This window comes from Pseudonaja textilis, chromosome 2 (genome assembly GCF_049901715.1).
Source record: "Pseudonaja textilis isolate UNSWEBS1 chromosome 2, rPseTex1.2, whole genome shotgun sequence".
Taxonomy (NCBI): Eukaryota; Metazoa; Chordata; class Lepidosauria; order Squamata; family Elapidae; genus Pseudonaja; species Pseudonaja textilis.
In genome coordinates this window covers 68819125-68833833 of record NC_141991.1, presented here as the reverse complement: position 1 = coordinate 68833833, position 14709 = coordinate 68819125, and the positions used below count along the sequence as shown (strand labels likewise).

Below are 14709 nucleotides of genomic sequence, written 5' to 3'. Positions count from 1 at the left end.
ATCATAGATTTGAAACCAGAGATATTTTTATTGGGAATTTTACCTGAAATATATAGTAAAGACTTGAAATATCTGATTGTAAATGTATTAACAGCGGCTAGGATTGTATTTGCTAAAAACTGGAAAAATGAGAAAATACCATCACAGGAGGAAATTATTAAGAAAATATTGGAATGTGCTGAAATGAGTAGATTGACATTTGAAATTAGAGAACGAGGATAAACTTTATAAAATTTGGGATCTTTTCTATCAATGGTTAGACAATAAAATACAGTAATGAAATATGTAGACTTTTAGAAGATAATAAATGTATAAAGATGTACTTCTTATATCTACAAAATGATTTTAGGATAGATTTGGGATAATATGAACTGTTATAAAATAAACTAAGTAAATTATGATTATCATGTAAAACATAAATGAATAAAAGTATAGTCAAATGATTGATAAATGATACTAAGGTATTTAATTTTTGATTGACAATATGAGATATGCAATGTAATTGTAATTGAAGACTACGAAATGGAAGCACAAAACAATTTGTAAACCAACCAGCGCACTGTATGTACACCTATGGAAGATAGGTTGATGTTTTTATGTTTTGTTTGTTTATGTTTTTAAAAACCAATAAAAAAATTTAAAAAAATCTTGCATATAATTTATGCTCCTTTAAATCAAAATTTTCAAAACTTCAATATTTGAATACAAATTGAAAGAGAAAGCCTATATCACAATTTGTGCACGTTCTTCATACTTAGGAGTACTTAGTATATGCAATGTAATATATTATTGCTACCTAGTTTACTGTTCTATAAGAAGGCAATGATAGAGTATAGCGGAAATAGCAACTGAGGAGCATAGTATCAGGATTCATAAGTTTCATATAAACAGATAATGAAAATTAATAGCATAAGCTTGGCTAATGTGCCATCCATTTGGCAATAGCAGCAATAGCTTCCATAGAGAGCTTATAGCAAATATGCCCCGAATACAGCATGGAAGCCTTTTCTTTAAATATAGGACCAAAAAAAATGATGGTTGGCTAGGCATAATTGTGTAAATGCATTTCTTGTCACAGCTTCCTACTAATAATCCAGTGACTGTTGGAATATAAAGGATTACTTCCAGACTATAAACCTTTTATAAAATATTTTACATTCAGTCATTCTCATTACATACTGGACTTTGGCAAAGACTTTTTGTTGGAGATGGGTGGTAAAGGAGCAATTGAACTGGATGTCATCAACACAGTGACCTCATTTCAATCTTTGCCAACATAGTCACATCGATGAGCCCAAAATGGAATCTTGCAGGTCAATTGACTATAAGTTAATTATAGACCATTAGTGTCATCTGTGTCACATAGTTCTGAACAAAGTACTAGATTCCTGTAAAACAGCACAGCCAAAGCTCAATCCTGACTGGCAGTTCAGAAGAATACAGTAGTCAAGTATAAAACTGAGAGGAAGATTGACTAACACAATCTCCCCCATGCAGTTTCTAGAAAATATAATCCGTCAAAACCACCTAGCAATTTCAGCAACCATATCTTGCTGAAATCTGATTCAAATAGGTTAAACAAATCAATATCATTTATAAGAATACCTGTCAAACTTATCTTGATCACATTTTCTAGGAAGATAATCCTAGAATATTTAAAGACTGCCCTCTAATTGTGCAGATCTCCTTGGTCAAGGAGAATTATTGGAAGAAAGATTATTGTCTCTCTCCTGCTAGGAGATAATTGGCTACCTCCATATATGCATGGTATAAGTCACATGCTAACTGATTTAATCAGCCAGTCAAGCAATTGGGATAATCCACATTCTTCCTCGCACCTTATATCAGGGGTGTCAAACTCAAGGCCTGGGGGGCAGATCTGGCCCACGGGGTGCTTAGATCTGGCCTGCGGGCTGTCCTAGAAAAAGTGAAGGACCAGCCTGCAGTACCTCTGCCAGCGAAAATGGAGCTCAGGAGGACTGTGTGAGGCCCTCTAAGCTCCATTTTTGCTGACAGTTGCAGGAGGCCGTCGCAGCCGAAAATGCATGTTTTATTTTGCTGGCAGAGTACTCGAGCCACAACAGGAGTCCCTGACATGAGTGAAGTTGAGCTGGCCATGCGCCCCCCCCCCCGCCCCCCAAGGTCAAACACAACTCTGATGCAGCCCTCAATGAAATCAAGTTTGACATCTCTGCCTTACATGCTTTTCTTAAACTTTAAGTCAAAACAATGAAACAACTATTGGAAAATATTTGCAGACCCACAAATTCTACTGAAACTGAGCAGAGACACCATGATTGATAATACTCTTGGTTGAACAATTGAACAAAATAAAATGACTAAATGAGCACACAATAAATTGAAAGAGAATAAATGGGTAAGAGAATGGGCTCATAGATAGAAAAAATCATTCAAATATCCTAAAAATATAAGCAGTTATAATTTTATATAGTTATGATTAGTCAAAAATTATGATCTGTGCCAAATGATTTCATTCAATTATTTGATTCACTGTTTGATCAATGAATAATGGTTAATCTATTTTGGTGGCTTTGCTTCCATTTGGAAAACATGCTTAAATTTTAGGGGATCTATTTCTCTATAGTATAGAGATATATGCATAGATATTTTATATAGTCTATAAAATATGTATATATTTTCTACAATGTTATGAAGAAATATCAACATAATTAAGCATACTCAAGACTTTTTAAAGTATATCAGTAACTGTGGCTGATTAAAAATCTGAACTTTGGAATCAAGTTTAAAAATGTCAAGGATTAAAAAATATTAATTTCAATTCTGCCTAAAGCTGAATACAGCAAACAGTTGTCATTCAAGCTTTTGAGTTACCTTTCAATTATATGAGTAACATAAATTATAATGTATTGTGTAGTGTGTTTGAAAGGATGTGGTTATGGCTTTTATATCAGGAAGCTATAGAACAGTACGGCCTGGATGACAGATGGAAAGATAAAGCACCTACATTGTTTTTTGCATCCAGGTTTGAGACAGTTCAGTCTTTGTCTCTAATTTCACTTTCCTAGTCTCATGTGTGGCGTATTAGGAGCAGATCCCTTTTCATCCTGGAATTTGGATCATTACAAGCTGGCAATGAATAACTCTGTTCTTCTGGAAGAAGAACTGATCAAAAAATCTCAGCAAAAGAGAAGGACCTCCCCTTCCAACTTTAAAGTTCGATTCTTCGTCTTAACAAAATCAAGATTGGCATATTTTGAATGTCGGCCTGGGGTAGGTATACTATTTTCCATGAAGTTTCCTAGCTCGGTCACTCAAAAGATACAGATGTTCTTAAGAAAATGAATATTTCACTGGGTTTTTTTTTTACTGTTGATTTTTGGAGAGCAAGGATTCAAAGTTTTACTCTGTTCAAAATTATCTATACAATGAATTCATAGTATATATGCCCAGTAGCATCGCAGCTATTTTGTAAACAAGGCTAGTGACTTCCCATGGCTAACCTGGACAGAACAAAGCTTTCATCAGACTAATGATTTCTTATATGAAAAATAATTAATTTGTGAATTAACACATTAACTTGTGCATTTGAGGGGAATAATAAAGGCATAATGCTGTTTATCCCTTTACACAGAAATGCTTTAATTTAGCCACAATATTAATACAGATAGTCCGGTGTTTTTCGCCCATGGTGTCTATGTCTTCAATTTACATGAACTGATGTATATACAAAAATGTTGAATCTCAAAAGTTTGATAATAAGTTTGAGCATTCTCAAGGCCAGTCTTTTGATTATAATTGAAAGATTTATCAGGATCCATATTTCTTATTGAAAACCAGGGTTATGCAGGTACATACAGAACCAATATTTTATATGTATACACACATATACAGCCATGTTAGAAAAATTTGTCTGGTGTATCTTGTTCAGGAAAATTGAGTGTTCTGATAATACTACTGTTTCTGTAATTTAGATATCCTCAAAGGAAGTTAATGTGCCTAATGTTATTTTTCTAAATACCTAGCAAAATGAAACATAGACTAATTCTTCAGATCCCTAGCTTAGCGAAGTCCATCAGCCAACTCTCCAAATGCCTGGCAGGTAACCATTATCAGATAAACACTTCAAGTTTGGCTAACCAATTTGGAAGCCACTGCTGAAATCATAGGTATTTTAAAATTATAGTTTCTTTTTTGCCACTTTATGATTGTTTTGTATATTTATTTCTGAAACAGTTTTGAATTTAGGATCTTGGATATTTTTGAAACACATTTTTTGCAGATAATTCTTACAAATGGTTAGGATAAAATTGTTACCATCGTATTGCTTTGTCTTTCCATAGAAGCTGGACTGTCTTCCTTTAAATCACTCATGAAAATAGAATGAAAGGCAATGTGCTTTTTCTGGCTCACTGCTGGTTCAAGTCCTATCACCAGCTTCCTTTCACTTCTTGCTCTGCAGTGTTTTTAATATCATAAATAGGAGGTGGTAACGGATGATAGAAAGGGAGATATTCTGAATAGGAAGGACAGTTTCCCTCTTTATTATTTAGAGGGACAGGTGAAGGGCAACATCTAGTGCCAAAGGTAGGAACTGTCAATTCAAGTGGGATTCTTTTCTTACATTACCAGTAGTTTTGTCTTGTTACTTCTTAAGGTTGCAGTGATTCAAAAAGGAAGAGACTGAATACTGGAGTTACCCCCGAATACTTCTTGATTTACCCATTAAAAGACAGTGTGGTATTCCAGCTCAGTATTTTCTTTTTTTAATAAGAAAATAGAATAAGGGGTAAAAGTAACTAATTAAAAAATAGGGTTGCCAAATGGATTATGAACATGTTTGATCTCCTTGTAAAGTTCTCTGAACAGGGCAGTCAACTGCATGATAAAAGCCTTGTTTGAAAAAGATTCACACCCAAGAGTGGTTTTTGACAGATATTACCATTAAAAAAGACAGTTGGTGTAGTGGTTAAGGCATCAAATTAGAAACCAGGAAAAGATGAGTTCTAGTATTGCCTTGGGCACAAAGCCAACTGAGTGACCTGAGGCCAGCCACTTTTTCTTATCCCTAGGAAAAAGGCAATGGCAAACCAATTTTGAAAAACCTTACCAAGAAAACTGAAGAAACTTATCCACATTGTCTCCAAGAATTGGCTGTAATTGTATGGAAGACAAAAACAGTAAAAAGATGTTGCATGACCATGCTATTCCTTTATAAACACTTTAGTTTTAAGAGATATAAATAAGAGAACTACTGTACCGAGAAGAAAACAGATTACAGTGAAAGATTGTGTCTGAATCTCATGAAATTCTATTTGTGAGCCAAGTTGACTAGAAGTAAATATTGAAATAGATCTTGGAGTTATTTCTGTTTTAATTTATTGTTTTACCTCCTTGAATAAAAAAGATATGATTCATGTGAACCTTACATTGAATGAAACCAAGGATAAGGCCCCCCAATTTGCACACATTTTCCTACATTTGATATGGAGTGTTAAATCTTGAAAAACAGAAAAGCAGTAAAATAAAGTATAATATTAACTAAATTCTAAGTTGAACACGTCTGGTAAAAAGTGTAAATTATGTTCTGATAATTTAAGGTGAGATTGGTACATGTGAGATCTCATCTCATCTTTTAAAGGTATCTCAGAAAGAATTAGATAGGACAGGACTGTAGCTACAATGTCCATAATTATTTTTTCAACTATCTCTCCTGTACTAAGTGCCCTATAAACGTTCAGAAATTTTGTATTGTTTCTTTTTTATTGCTTTTTAGTTAATAAAAAAAAAGGAAAAAGCACTCTCCAATTTCCAACCAAAATAACATCACACATACACTTAGGCTATTAGCTCAAAGCTCAGTCAAGGATCTTTTCTGAACAATATCTCTTCATGCAATACGTTCAACCAGTTTGCAGTAGGCTCCCATATGGCTGTTGCTGTTGTTGTTAGTTGCAAAGTGGTGTCCAACCCATTGCGACCCCATGAACAACGTTCCTTCAGGCCTTCCTGTCCTCTACTATCTTCTGGAGTCCATTTAAGCTCACACCTACTGCTTCAGTGACTCCATACAGCGACCTCATTCTTTGTTGTCTCGTTCTTCTATTGCCCTCAATCTTTCCCAGCATTAGTCTCTTCTCCAGTGAATCCTTCCTTCTCATTTGGCCTTCTAAAGAGCAGTCAGGGTTGATCTTCTCTAGGATTGACTGGTTTGATCGCCTTACAGTCCAACGGACTCACAGGAGTCTTCTCCAGCACCATAGTTCAAAGGCTTCAATTCTTTGGCGCTCAGCCTTTGTTATGATCCAGCCATACATTGAAACTGGGAAAACAATAGCCTTGACTACACACACTTTTGTTGGCAGGGTGATGTCTCTGCTTTTTAGTATGCTGTCTAGATTCCCCACAGCGTTCCTCCCCAGGAGCAAGCATCTTTTAATTTCTTGGCTGCAGTCCCGATCTGCAGTGATTTTGGAGCCCAGGAAAATAAAATCTGTCATTACTTCCATTTCTTCCCCATCTATTTGCCAGGAACTGATTTTAAGTTAAAGTAAATAGCAGGTGATTGGAAGTAAATATTCTGCATCTTCTACACTGTATCTCTTAAACATTGGAGCTTGATATCTGTTTTGCAAGCAGATAAAAGTATCAATATTTATTGGCATGTTTCCATAAAGTAATAATTAACTTTTATTCTATTTTTAACCTACTTCTTTATGTAGTCCAGGCATATATAATTAGTTTGATTTGAATAATCTATACAAATCAGGCCCACTTTAAGAGTGGCATAATTTAAGGCAGGTGCATAATACAAGCCGCTAAAATGTTCAAGTATGCTACTATACAAAGATGGAATTAGACTAAGACATGGGTCAGGTTCAAGCGCACTCCTACTGGTTGTTCTAAAAATGCTTTGGGTGACTTTGAGCCAGTGTCCTTGTCTCCCTCCTTCTCGCTCTCATTCTCTCACTCAATTACCTTACAAGGTTGTCATGCAAAAACCTCGGAGGTAGGAGTGCTATCCAGTCTGCAGATCTTTGCCAAAAGTTGTAAACTTTAATGTTGAAAATTTGTTTTCTAAAATAGAACCCGATACATTTAACTAAATAATATTCATTTGGGGGGAACTTGGTCCCATTTTTTACAGACTGCAACTTGGCATACCAATTTATGGGCCAGGTATGACCCTCAGCCTGTGAAAAGTAAGGTCATAGAAAATTGCTCATCAGTATATATTACTTGCATCCCAATTATGGGTCATTACACTGCATTTCCTCCCTATCAATGGAATGTGGGCTACAGTATTTTGACTTGAAAGGTGCTTTCTCAATTGCATAGCTTGTATATATTAGTGTGAGCAACCCCAGGGCAAATCTGTCCCCTGGTTACACTTGTATATAACTAGCCAAAATGTGTCAAAACATAATGTCATACTATTACATGCAAGGAGGTACTTCATATGGCATGAATAAAATTAGTCTCTATTTTGCAGAGGGTCAGAACTTTGTGGGGTCGGGGGCTTGCGTTGCATGATCACAACTTGACTTTTTTGATACTCTTCCCCAATGGGTGCTCTGATCATACATACTTTTTTCTGCCTGCCAACATTTTTGGAATGGAAAAATGGCCTTTCAAGAGGAAATAAAGACCTTTTCACCCCATATTAATCTTCCATTTAAAATTCCGGCCTTAGTGATGATAATATAAAAAAAAATCCCCAAGGGAATTTTTACATGTTTTTAAAATTCTCATTGTTATTTCATTGGCTGAGTTACACTAATTTCTGACTTAATTTATCAAACCTGCTCTGATTGCAAAAGTGTAAAATTCAAAATGTGTCATGGAACATCTTTTGTTCTTGCCACCAGAACTGCAGCATTGGTTTAATTACGTAGTAAAGTGCTTGAATCTTACACCTGCAAAAAAATGTATTTAGGATAATACAATCAGTGCTTACCAACTCTCAGAATCCAAGCATCATGGAAAGAAGCTTTTGTAATTAGTATATGATTAGGAGGGGGCAAAAAAAACTACAGAGAGTCCTTGACTTACAAGAGTTTGTTTAGTGACTGTTCAAAGTTACAACCCTGAAAAAACTGACACATGATGACCATTTTTCACACTTACGGCCGTTGTGCGCATCTCCACTGTCACATGAGCAAAATTCAGTGGCTTGACAACTGACTCATACTTATGACCATTGCAGTGTCCCAGAGTCATATGATCCCCTTTTGTGACCTGACAAGTAAAGTCAATGAGAAAGCCAGATCCACTTAACAACCCTGTTACTAACTTAACAATTGCAGTGATTCACTTAACAAATGTGGCAAGAAAAGTCGTAACATGGGGCAAAATTATCTTAACAAATTTCTCACTTAGAAACATAAATTTTGGGCTCAATTAGTTGTAAGTCAAGGATAACCTGTATTGTGCAAAAGAAACTAAAAATACTTAATTGGCTTGCACAGTGTAGTTTATAGGCACAGAATGTTATATTGCCCTCGCTATGCCTGAACATTTGGCCTGGGAACAAGAATTCTTAATGCCAAAGTTAAACCAGATTGGCATTCTATTTTTCCTTAAAACAGGAGTAAAGTGCTTCAGTGAGTAACCAAGGGCAGATACTAAAGGTTCTCTAATGCCCCTATGACTCTTCTGATATCTGTTTGAACTCCATCTCTGAACAAACTTTTGGCTCCCCAGGCTACCTTTGGTTAAAAGTATTCTCTGGTTGTGCCACACTACTGCAGTTCCCTTCCAGAGAAAGCTGTTAAGTCTTGTTGATCCTGATTTATGTTGGCCTTTGTCAGTGAAATTAATTGGTTTTGGGGGGGCATCAGTTCAATGATCTCATGACTATATTTTAGCATGTTTCAATTTGTCTGCTGTTACAGTCTTTGTGTTTTCTAGTTTTAGGTTCTATTTGGTAAATCTGCCTTGAGGGACATTTGCAAAAAGGCATCATCCTAATTTTAAAAAACTGAAAAGATTGGGAATACTTGTACTTCTAGAATTCACATTCTGGAATTTTGCTGAGGGTCAGACTGGTTGCCAATTAGACTGCAGACATATGCATAGTTTGCATGCATACGTCAGTGTATGTAAGGTCAGATTTTCAGAGGGGGAAAAAGTTTTGTCTGCAATGGTAATTTGCATCTTATAATAAGGAAGCCAGTTATGAGATGCTGGTGGACTTATGCAAGGAGTCAAGCTTGAAAACACACACCCATTATGAGTGCTTTCCTTCATGATGAGATAGGTCCTCATTGTGCACTGTATAATGAATTTTGAAGACACAGAAGCTTATTGTTGATAGTTTTTCTGGGGTTAAGTCTTCCCCTGATTACATACAAACCTTTCATTAACACTAATGGTAATTGCGTGCTAAACACAAGAGAAGAAAGAACTTCATGTGCCAGGATGACAGTTACAATTTAAAAAGTCATGGTAAGGATTCCTGTAATAAAATTATAACTATATTAGCAATTTTAGAAAATGGAAGCTAAGTTAGCTATGTGGTAACTGATAACATAACTCTTCCATGTTAAGTCATTTTATCCTTTCCTTCTTTAAGAAAAAGAATGTACTCTTTCATTGGAGGTAGGTATGTGTTGAACTGTTTTAAAATTTTGAGTGACTTCTGAATTATAGAAATATTCTACATTTATAGAACGTCACATGCAAAAATGTGCAAAAATGTAACCAGTGTAATTTGGTGGTGGCAGAATTTTTGACAGCAGTAACTTTTGGGGAGTCAGTCTCATTTGGTCATATCAGAGTTACTTTATAATATAGCATGCAAGATTCTTTGGAGAAAAAATTGATGGTAGCATTTGAGGCATTTAACTGACAGTGCATTACAAAACAGCAAGAGCTGCCTTATAAAAAGATACATTTTTTAAAACAAGGATATAGTACAGCACATTCAGAAATGCCCATAGTGGGATAACAAAGACACAGAACAGCTGCATTTATAAAATATTTATTAAGTTATTCAAAGCCTAGCAAAGCCTGTGTGTGATGAGGAATTAGATGGTATAAAAATACAGGATTCAATTACTCCACATTTATTTTCTAGTATATTGCATGATTTCATCCAAGATACATCTCTCCATATTAGCCCTTCCACTGTCATGACTTTCAGATCTGTTGAACAGCAACATTTACAATGTTCAGTCATCATAATGTCCATGAGTTTTAAATCCAGTTCATTTGAAAGGTACTGTGTTGAAAAAAATTCTTATACACTTACTCCATCAGTCATGAAGCACTGATGGTATTTCTTGCTGTTCTAAAGAAGACATGCAGATCGCCAGGAATAGTTCAATTTTTTTTGTATCATTTTTAAAAAAATCTTAAATCATTGCTTTTTTTCACATCATGATAATCTAGAAAACAAGTGTGTCAGTAATGGAACCATGATCAATAAGAAACAAGCTCTTCTAGCTTTGGATCTCCTCAATCCTGCTTTGAAGATTTTGATAATTTGATATTTGATTGAATCCAGACTGAATTAGAAAATCACAACTCATAAGACACAAATCTTATGGGAATGTTCAGTGTCTAATTTAAATAAATATTTTAAGAATACATTTTAAAAATCTATTACTAAATTTGATATATGGCAATTGTGCTATATACCTCTTGTGCTACCACTTCTTCTTTCCTTATAGTAAAATCCTTAAACAAGTACCACAGCTGACCAGATTTTCAGAAGTTCCACAATTCTCTCCTGAAAATCTGTAGCTTGTAAAACTTCCCTCATTTTTTGCTGATCCAACTCTGTTTTCAACATTTTTTATCAATATATATAAATGGACATAGAAACCTCTATCATGCAAATATAGTATATTTAGCATTTAAATATGTATTTTAAAATATTTCACATCCTTTACTTATGTTATTGTATCATAATATTCACAAAAGTCTGATATATGAGCTTACGTGATACATGAGCCAGGTGAGTCTGAGAAAAAGTTGCTTCCCTACAATCACCTGCCAAAACTGACATCATGGTTATTCAAACATTTTCAAGGAAAAAAATTAAGAAAGTTCAGCTACCTTTTGAAAAGCACCTTTGGGACAAACATGACCTGGATGATTGAGAATCTCCATAGATATCACTATCTTTAACATTTAACTCCTAAATCATAATAATTGTGCTGAGTATGGAATAATGAGAGTCAAAAGTCATACATTCTAAGAACATCTAACTTGGGGAATGCTGGACAATAGAGAGGCATCATAGCTAATACATAGGTGAGAGCTGTGAGCAAGATAACATTCATATATAAGGGTGGTAAACCATAAAAGCAATAAGCCTTCATTATGTTTATTTCCAATCTTATTTCTTACATATCAAGCTTAGTTCAGAAGAATGCACCTTAGTGATAGGCAGTAATTGTGAAAAAAAATCTTCTACAATAATTTGATCATTTATTCTGCCGTTTTTGTGTCTTTCTCTCAGTTATATTTTTATACAATGCCTTGAAACATCTGCTTAGAAAGAATCCAACCATAAATTAACTAAACTAAATCATAGATACATAACTTGTAAGGGGCATGAATATAATTTTGAATTTAAATAGATTATTCTGCTGGAATATATCTAAGTGTGCAAAACATTCATATATATTTCTGTAAAAATTGTTTAAAATATATTACATATTTTATGAGCTTAATTCTAAAGAAACATGTAGGATTGTTGGGCTTAAATTGGTTTGCACATTTTGCATATTGTATACATACCTATTAGGAGATATTTTTGAACCCAATGCAATTTACCATGGAGTGATGAATGAGAATGAGTTTTCATTATTGATCTGAACATATCCAGGACAGAAAAGAAATGGGACACAGACTCTAGATTTAGGCAAGCATTGCTTTGCCATAAGACAAAAAAGGCCTCTCTAGTAATCCATTCCCAGAGTTGATAAGTAGATTCTTTTGGTGAAGTCTGCTGGTACAAATGAAGACAACTTTCCTGTTTCTCATCCACTTACCCAAAGCAGCACCAGATCAAATTTGACTGTTCTTCACAAAAGTAGAGTAGAGCTGGATCTATTTACCATTTGGATGGTAGACTTCAGCTGATATTTTCATGAACCCATCCATGCTTTTTCCAATATTTCCTGTTGTCTAGTTTCCCAACTGAATTAGGCTCAGTCTTTACTGAGTCTTTACTCTTTTAATGTTTAAAAGCTTAAGTGATAAATTTAAAACGCCCCCCAAGAATAATTTATTTATTGTGTCATCTTGTAACTGAACACTTTTATTTTTGCAGGTTACTTGAAACCATTTTTGCTTCTGTTGGGTACAATTTTAAGTATGTGTGAACAAATGACAATTCTTTAAAAAAATAATAAAAGGCAAGTATGTCCTCTGTGCTAAGAACCAGGATCAGGTCTCCTCAGCTATTTCATATTCCAGGGAATATTAAAACTTCAGACTAGATTGGAAGGTTGAGAGGCGGGGAAATCCAGCAAGAAAGTACTAGCAAATCCTTCTAAACTGCTGCTGGTAAAATTGCAAAGTACTATATTATCAATTCCCTAGGAGCTGTGCTTCACTTGAAGAAGAGCTTTATTCTCCTTATATTGGATAACAGAAGATATATCCCACACAGCTCAAATCTAATTTTAGTTAATATGCCTGCTGCTTTAAACCATTCTTCCAAGTTGCTTCTCATGTTATCTGCCAAAATTATCGATGTGCTTTTTTTGCATTTTATGTATATAGATAATACAAACTTTTGTCAAATGCACTTCATGTTAGTGCAGGTGCAGTGGGTATTTTAATTTATTCTCGTTTTTGTTACTCTGAATTGTATCTTGTGGTTTTTAGAATTAAAACCACCTTATGAGAGACTGAGACATCTTTTTGCAGTTCCTCTCCTGCTGTGCATTACTTGAAAAGCAGCAATAGCCATAAATACTAGATCTTGGACGTTTTATAGGGTCACTTTTTATAATCATTATCTGTTGCACTAGTACATGGATAAGGAAAAGAGTTCCCTAAAGATATCCTGGATTAGTACTCTCACAATCCTTCTTAGTTGGCTTGTTTAAATAAGGTTGACAGGAGTTGAACTCCAAAATATTTCAAGGGCACTAAGTTACCTGCTGAAGTTCTATGGATTTTTACTCTGAGACATTGAAATTAATTGTTATATTGTTTTCACTTGAGCCCTGAATTAGGTCCAACCTACAAAACATGTAGCTATCAAGGTGCAGCAAGCAAGGAACTCATAAAGTGCCAGCTTGCAGTTCACCCAGCGCATTCAGTTTCCTATCAGTTACTGTCAAGTTCCATGATGAAGGAATCAATATGCTTTTGGGATCTGCAGAGAGATGTTCAATTGCTCCATTTTGCAGTGCTAAGATAGTTGTAGTTCAGAATAGATGACCGTGGTTTTTTTTTAGCATACCGACAAAAGGGAACTAATTGTAAAAATCTATGGCATATATGGGCATTCAGCAGTTTGCAGCCCTCAGCCATTTTATATGCATTCTGCTCCCTGCTCTTTGCCTAATTAGTATTGTAAGCAATTAAGCACATTGATTAGTGGTCTCCTGTCTTCTTTCTAGCAATAATGATTGAGAGAATCTGATAGACTCATCGTAATCCTATTGTGTAAGACTATATTTACAGTTCTCTCTTTATGAGATTCTGTAGGAATCTCACTGGAAGCAAACCCTTCAACTGTACGCTTCAACAAAATTAGTGTCCTTGATCCTGCTAATATTGCCTGCTGGTCTGAACTTAAAAATGTATTTCAAATCTAACATTGAAATTTCTTTCCCTCATTTGTTTGACTAAGAGTCGGTGCATATAAGCACTGTAGAAATACATTTGGGCAATATTTGCCATGTTCCCATGATTTTGCTGTCATCTCATCCCCTGATCACAAGTGTGACAGGCTTAGGTGAAGTTTAGGCATATCATCACTGAAATAGTTTTTTCCTCTGATTATGATACAGATTAACAGAGTAGGAAGGGACCTTGTAGGTCATCTAGTCCATTCCCTCACCCAAGCAGGAGATCCTACACCATTTCTGACAAATAGGAGTCCAATCTCTTCTTAAAAGCCTCCAGTGATGAAGCTCCCACAACGTCCGAAAGCAAGCTGTTCCATTGGTTGATTGTTCTCACTGTCAGAAAGTTTCTCCTTATTTCTAAGTTGAATCTCTCCTTGATCAGTTTCCATCCATTATTCCTTGTCTGGCCTTTGGATGCCTTAGAAAATAGCTTCACCAATAATAATAATAATAATAATAATAATAATAATAATAATAATAATAATAATAATAATAATAATAATAATAATAATTATTATTATTATTATTATTATTATTATTATTATTATTATCATCATCATCATCATCATCATCATCATCATCATCATCATCATCTTTTCCAGTATCTTCCCAAGTATTGATGTTTTGTTTCCTGGGTCTGTTTCTTTCCCATTTTTTGAAGATGAGAACCACACTAGCTCTTTTCCAGTCCTCTGGTAGTTCCCTGGTGCTCCAGGATTTTTGAAAGATGTGGTAGTGGTTCTGAGATGACACCTGCCAGTTTCTTTAGAACTCTGGGATGTAATCCATCAGGCCCCAGTGATTTGTATTCATCAAGATCAGACAGGTTTTCTCTTATTATTTTTTTTGCTCATTTTAACTTTTATTTCTAGTTCATTATTTATTTATATATTTATTTTATAGTTATGTTTTT

General features: G+C 34.8%; 1 protein-coding gene across 1 annotated transcript in view; it reads left to right on the top strand.

The window, feature by feature from the left end:
- Nucleotides 1-3001: 3001 nt before the first annotated feature.
- Nucleotides 3002-14709, top strand: part of ITK (IL2 inducible T cell kinase) — a 49247-nt gene continuing 37539 nt past the window's right edge. Inside the window, exon 1 of the mRNA XM_026696143.2 lies at nucleotides 3002-3252. Coding sequence (XP_026551928.1) covers nucleotides 3052-3252 — 201 coding nt within the window. The 5' untranslated portion in view covers nucleotides 3002-3051. The remainder of the gene's footprint in view (nucleotides 3253-14709) is intronic.